Source organism: Etheostoma spectabile, chromosome 5 (genome assembly GCF_008692095.1).
Source record: "Etheostoma spectabile isolate EspeVRDwgs_2016 chromosome 5, UIUC_Espe_1.0, whole genome shotgun sequence".
In the NCBI taxonomy this organism is placed as follows: domain Eukaryota; kingdom Metazoa; phylum Chordata; class Actinopteri; order Perciformes; family Percidae; genus Etheostoma; species Etheostoma spectabile.
In genome coordinates, this window is record NC_045737.1 from 35546287 (window position 1) to 35553591 (window position 7305).

At 41.8% G+C, this 7305-nt stretch overlaps 1 protein-coding gene across 1 annotated transcript in view; it reads right to left on the reverse strand.

The window, feature by feature from the left end:
* The window catches only part of dgkg (diacylglycerol kinase, gamma), a 114955-nt gene that overhangs the window by 93947 nt on the left and 13703 nt on the right, over nt 1-7305 (reverse strand). Inside the window, 2 exon segments of the mRNA XM_032516518.1 lie at nt 2915-2991; nt 6813-7265. Of these exon segments, the coding sequence (XP_032372409.1) occupies nt 2915-2991; nt 6813-6879 (144 nt within the window). The 5' untranslated portion in view covers nt 6880-7265.

Sequence of the window (7305 nt, forward strand, 5' to 3'; positions counted from 1 at the left end):
ATTGACAGTATTTTTATGTGACATCATCAGTTATGCCACAAAAACAGAGCACAGCCAATTGACAAAGATGCGTGACGGAGCTTTTTACCGCTGTGGAGGGAAACCCTGTGGGTGTAATGTACAGCCGCCGCTTCTCAGTGGCTCATCAATCACTGAGAAGGATGGTGGTGCTGTGTGTTTGCTTATCGGTTCAATGGAGAGAACCAACACTGCTGACAGTTTAAAGTGTCAGTCATTGTTCTGTCATTTTAACTAATGAAGCTCAGCGCAAATTCCTAAATAAACTTCAACCAGAACCATCTCTCCCTAAAACTATTCATCTGTTAAGAGGCGTCCACTTTTCAGTAAACCAACCAGATTTGGTCACTAAATTCATTATCCAATCACAGCACGACATCCTTATTTAAATGTCTTCTCTCCTTGCTATCAGCTGATTTTTCAGGCAAACGTGCAACCCTCCTCCTCCCTTTCCACCTCTTGGCATCGTCAACCACTGCAAACTGAGTTCCTGTCCGACAGTCTGGTCCTATGTCAACCCGTTCTCACATTTCGAACCGTTCTCACTCCGAAAATACGGACATTTGGGCAGTGGATGTCCACGTGTCATGCGATCAAAAAGGCACCCTTTGCCGTGTGTGTAGAACGTACTGGGAAGAGCAGCATGTGGACAGGGTTTAGCAAGTAGTACCGCATGAAGGGGGAAATTCTGCGTAGGGAGGTTGGTCAGGGGGGTGGATGGGTGGATGGGACTTTCATTAAGGAGAGCGGGTTAGGGTTAAGGTTAGGGTTAGGGTTTGTGTCCCTCGTGTGTCCTTAATCGTATCGTTATTGCCGCGTGTCAGGGAAGCCACTTTCTTATTTAACCGGTCTGTTATTCCCGCGTGTCATGGAACCGTAATCCCACCCGCGACCTTTTCCTAAACCCAACCGTCCCATTGCCAAGAGTCACAGAACCGTAAGCCTACCCTCAAGCTTTTCCTCAACCTAACGGTGTCAATATGACATGAAATGTTATATGACGCTAAAGGTGATGAAATGCGTGTTTTAAGACAATATATACTAACTATTCCTTACCCTAACAACAACAAAGGCACCTGACCAAGCGTTCGTATTTTACGAGATGGGAATGAGAATGTGTTGCCTACGTTTGGTCTCCAGGTTCCCCCTTCACCATCACCAGTATCTAGGCTCCATCGGGGGGGAATATGTCTGGCTTCTCTACCCCTTTAAAATATTTTTAACGATGGAGTCTAATCCCCAAAGACTCTGTACATTTCTTATTATGCACATGTACAATAAACAAAGTCTCTCTTGAATGAATTGTCCTCAGTTAGTTTTTTTTAACTTCCTGAGAAGAGGCAGAGCCACACTTTGGCTAAAAATAAGCTAAATGAAAGCACAAAAGATAAGTCATACGCTTCTTTAGTCTTTTGATTCATCTACAGCTGGCACAAGCGACTCACACACACACAGACACACACACACACTGATGGATGGCAGATGGCCACGGTGGTCATCATGGCGCCAGGGGCCAGTATGGTCTCAGAAAGACTACATGAACATTGAGTCTGGAGCCGATGGCGCCCAAAGTCCAGCCGGGCTGTTAGTCATGTCAACACAAAGACTGCTAAGTGGAGGTGATAATAAAAAAGTGAGAGAGGGGTGAAGAAATGGGAACATATAATACGTGCATGAAGAAGTCAGAGGTGCCAGGAGGAGGAAGAAATGAATCATGACGTATGATAACTGCCGTTATTATAAAAATCATATGGATGTATAGGCACAGCGCCGGTGGGGGAGGAATCAGATGTAAGACATTTGGTCATCAATCACTCCCTCTGACATATTAAATTAGTACATTCTCCAAACACTTTGACTCTAAGTTTCTGTCTGACCTCTAATGGCAATGACCAATCATGTGACCATCATGACAAAGACAAATAAGAAGTGGAAATTACTTACTATATAAATCTGCCCACAACACATGCCTTAAATGTTTCACACAGGATCAACTCTGCCAGTTAATTATTCGGATTACAAGCACTCAGAAAGTGAACAAAAAACATCTTAAATAAAAGGTGTGCAATGTGTTAGAAACAGAGAACGTGGAGATAGATGAGAGTGAAAACTGAAGGAAAAAAAGCGAAGGAATTAGTGACGCTGTCCTAAGTTCAGGCGAGTTGAAGTCCCCGTAGTCTACACCGCAGCTGGAAGCTGATCTGCTGACGTCAAGGCGCCAAAGTTGAGGCTGAGGGTGTGACTCCACCACAGCCTTTATCAAAAAATGTGAAGGGGAAAGACTAACCGTTCTGGCAACTGATATTACACTGAATCAGAGGAACTTAACAAGCATCAGATAACATCACACCATGTGTTTGTGTGTGACAGATTTGCCACCGCACCAAAATCCTGGTTGCAGCTGTTCCCGTGGTCCTACTTACACCCTGCTACGCTCTGCGATGCCCTGCAAAGTCCTCCTACGTCCTGCTATGCTCTGCTGTGCCTTGTAACACCCTGCAGTGCCCTGCTATGCAATGAACTACTATTTCTAATCACTGTTCCATTATCTTTTATGTGACTGTTATTGCCACTAATTATCACCCCCCCAACCGGTCATTAGACACCTCCTACCAAGAGCCTGGGTTTGTCCGATGTTTCCTCCTAAAAGGGAGTTTTTCCTCAATACTGTCGCACTAAATGCTTGCTCTGGGGGGAATTACTAGAATTGTTGGGTCCTTTTATGACAGAGTGGGGTCTAGACCTGCTCTATCTGTAAAGAGTCTTGAGATAACTCTTGTTATGATTTGATACTATAAATAAAATTGAATTGAATTGAAAAGATAAGTGCGGATAAAAGGAAAATAGGGTGTGAGCACAAACACACACACACACACACACACACACACACACGTACCTGCTCTGGATTGTATTTGGAAAGAATTCCTTCCCCGTGAAACTCCTCCAGCACATCCTTCAGCTTCTTTGTGGAATCTGAGGAGGGAAAAACAGAATTGTGTTAGTACGTTCACTACAATGCATTTGCTTTGATATACTTTAAAAACCGTGCAACTACAGGGCAGAGTGTTTTTAAAGCTAAGGAGGCCTTAAGTCCGGTAGCCGTGCATTTCCTCAAGCTGCCTGTCTTTATAATCATATCCCTTAAGTCAAAATGTTCCTTTGAATAAAACGCTTTCCCGAAACTGACTAAACATGCTGCATCTCATTAACGAATGTCCTGATAAATACTCATGTGTACCAGGAAGTGCTGCATCAGGGGAGTGGAGCATGCGAGCCATTATGTTGTAAATGATGTTAGCTCCACCATCATTAGCACACACACTTATGCATGCACACGCTCAAGAACTGATTTCACCATTCATGTGAGCTCTTATTATCAACTACAGAGGACACTTCCCTTCATTATTTTTAGTGCTCAGCAGCTTTCCAGCCTGTAATGCTTTCCTATTTCTGTCCTGCTGCATTAGATGTCCACAATGACGAGAGAAAGAGAGAGAGAGAGAGAGAGACAGAGAGAGAGAAGAGAGAGAGCTCTCAGGTAAGATGAGAAACGTGATTAGAGAACATCCGCTGACAGTCCACTCTGCTGCATCACTAGCCAGATGCATGATGGGGTTAGTTTTCCACAAGCATGAGTCACCGTCAGATGCATTCAATTCATCAGGATTGTGTGAGCTAAAACGACTATTGGACTGATAATTAATCAACTACTTTGATAATCCATTCAAACTTGATGTCATCATCTGGTTCCTTTGTTGCTTTTCTGTTTTATATGATGGTGGATTGAACATACCTGAGTTTTGGATGGTTGACTAAGCACAAATATTTTAATGAGGTCACCTGGATAAATTAAATGATTACTCCAACTGAACTAAAAAAAAAAAAGTAATCTACAGATCATTCCATATTAAAAATCATGCAGAGCTGCTTTACTAAAAGCAACCAAGACAGCTTGAACTTGTGTTTGTGGTGGATTAAAAGCTTAAAACATTATTCTCACTATCACTAAATCTTTTGATAATTTCTTTGATCAATCAAAAGTCAGAAACTACTGAAAAATGTCCATCACATGTTCCCAAAGTCCAAGCTGACATCTTAACAGTTAAGGCCTTTGCACACCCCGTCCATATGTTTTGTCAGAGATTATCGCAAGTTTAATGCTTACTATTCATAATTACTATCCTTACGGTTGCAAAGTTGGACATAGAACATGTTTAGCATTTCTGCTTGATAAATAACTAATTAAGTGATTATCTAAATGAATGTTGATTCATTTCTGCTTAACGACCAATCAATGAATTAACAAATAACTTCAGCTCTAACTTGATTATATTAGAGTTGCAGCTGAGGATCATATTCATTTCTAATTAATCTGCTGATATTCTATATTATATATCATATAGATTTTTATATGTCTCAGAGCCCACAGTTGACGTTTTGTTATGTTGGTTTTGTCCGATCAACAGTCCAAAACACAAAAATATGAAGTTTACTATCTTACAACATAAAAAAAACCTTCATACTCAATCATAATCGGACATTTGAGAAGAAAGAACCGGTTCTCAAATGCATGATCAATAACCAAAGTTGTTGTGATCGATTGATGAACTAATGGTTTCAGGTCTATTTGATTGTATGGCTTATTAATGACACTAGCCCTAGCCCGATAGTCCTGCTCCCGTTATCTCCACAGCCAGTGTCCTTCATTAAGTCCTTGATTGATTGGCTGGTGACACACGAGCCTTTCTGTCTTTCCGCTCCTCGCCATCGGTAAAAACGATATCTCCCAGCCAGCAGGGCCAGCATGCACATTAATCATGTTTCGATTATAGTCTCCATACCGCGACCTGGCTCATAAACCAAAAACCCTGCTTGACCACAGCGACAGCTATTTAAAAGTTGAGGATTAGGTTTGGATGGTTTCGACTTTGTGCCAAGCAGCGCTTTGTTTTTATTTGTAGCATGTGCAGCATGTAGGCCTAATCCTCTAGGCAAGGGACAAACAAAAGAGGGATCTCAGAAACTACAACAAAGATCCTCTCCTCCACAGACATTCATCCACTGCAGGTACACACTAAACTCCATGTCTCCCCACAATGTCACTTTCACGTTTTTTTGGCAAATCACAAAGGATTTCCCAGTGTTATTCTCATTTGGATTCAAAAACTAAACAAATAATGTAAACATTTATACAAATATTAAAACGTATATCAAAGATCTTTTGCATGGGGCTCAGTGTAAGAAATAGACAGTGGTCTGGTGATTGCTGATCGTTACTGCGCAGCCTCAAACTGAGCTTGACGACGTAGATGTGATGTGAGCAACCTGTCTGAAAAGTTGTCAGTCTTCTCATAGTGGTGGCAAGAGAAATCTGGTACTTCATATGAATTCACTTGCCACACACCGAAGTATTTCCAATCCATCAAAACGTAGCTGAAACATGTTTGTTCGTGGACTCTCTATGGGCATCTCCCTTGGCTGTATCCCTCCACGTCCTCCCTTGGTAAGACATAAGAGGAAGCCGCAGCCATACAGCATGGATCCACACGTGTGTGTGCTCACCACACATAGGTTTAAGTAGACAAAAGTCAAGACTATCATTTTGTTAATCTCTTCATAGTGGTTAAAATCGTCTCTCCACGCAATGACCTGCTGTGGTTTGATTTCTTGCGGGTCTATAAAACAATGATTATGCATGATTGGGTAAATCCTCAAGCTAGCTTGCGTGAGAGAGTAACACTCTACACATCCCCAGGTGCAGGAGGACAGACGCTCTTTTGACTAACAAATGTGGTTGTTAGCAATGAAAGAGGTGGGCTCATCCACAACGTGACACCAAACACTTTGCTCTAATGTCTGCTCTCCTTTGGGTTTTACAATGATTTTGTAACATGCTTTTTATCGTACAAGCAAAATAGAAAGTGAAATGATGAGCTGGTAATGGAAAATAGATGACTTGACACGTTTGGACCAAGACAAGCTGGAAAATTAAGAAGTTAAACAATCACATTTTCAATTTATCGAATTGACTTAAGGTAAAGGAAAAAAAACGTTATTTTTTAACAATTACATTTAAATCTAAATGAATGTGTTTATGTATTCAGTGCTTCATAAATATTATTAGTGACATTTGTGGTTTCTGACTGCTAACTTACTCAAAGTTGATTAATTGGATTAAAGTTTTTTAATTGGGATGCATGAAACCTTGGGCAAGCTATAGGATGAATACCACATTATTTGGTTTTGCAAATGAAGCTCTAAAGCAGCATCGGCTGCAAATGCGCGCACAAACACACAAACACACACACACACACACACATCAAACAATGTAACATACACCACACACACACACACACACACACACACACACACACACACACACACACAAACATCATTAGAGTAAACGAAAATGAAAATAAACAGTGAAAAGAAAATTTCAAGACAATCTAAAACTAAACTGAAGCTACGTGGCCGGGTTAAAAAATACAAAATAAAAATGCAATGTTTTTATGCTTTTTATGATTTTTTTCTGAAAAAAAAGGAGACAGCATGAATATCTGTCATCTCACCTGACGTTGAACCACAGAAACTAGACAGACTTGACTTAAAGATTAAACATCACGGCTGTTCTCCAACCATGTGTTCTGTTTGCAGGCTGTGTGTTGCTACATACTTCTGAGACACTATACCTGGCCCTAACAAAACACACTCATCATCCACACCTCGATCTCCCACACTCCCCAAAGGACAGAATCACATGTGGAACCCTCAGATTCGGACACGTGGGTACTCACACTCGCTGTATTGTTGCAGCTGGGTGAACTCAGCTGGGTTCAGACAGACCCAGCTCCCGTCTCCCATGCTGCCTGAAGCCAGGGGCGGGGCTCTGTGTCTGGGAGTGTGTTGGTCCTCGAGTGGCGCTTGGGGGATTGATGTTATCCTTGTGTCGAGCTGTGTAACGAGGCTGAGGCGAAGAGGTTTTGGGATGTCATCTCTGCCACTTTACAGCAAGCACCGTGCGAGCACACAGGAGGTGGAAAGTTGAAATAACTGAGGCCACACGGGTAGTGTTTTATGTTGCTGAGGCACTCCAAATGTTGAATTTGTCACTTTGAGTTCCAAAATACTAAAACAAAAAAGACGTATGGTGATTGTCTGTCAATGTAGCTAACTAGGCCTAATGCTCTTGATTTAGAGATGGCACAAGATTACTCAGGACGTCTGCAACCAAAAACACCTTCTCTGACCTGCAGAGAGAGAGAGAGAGAGAGAGAGAGAGAGAGACAG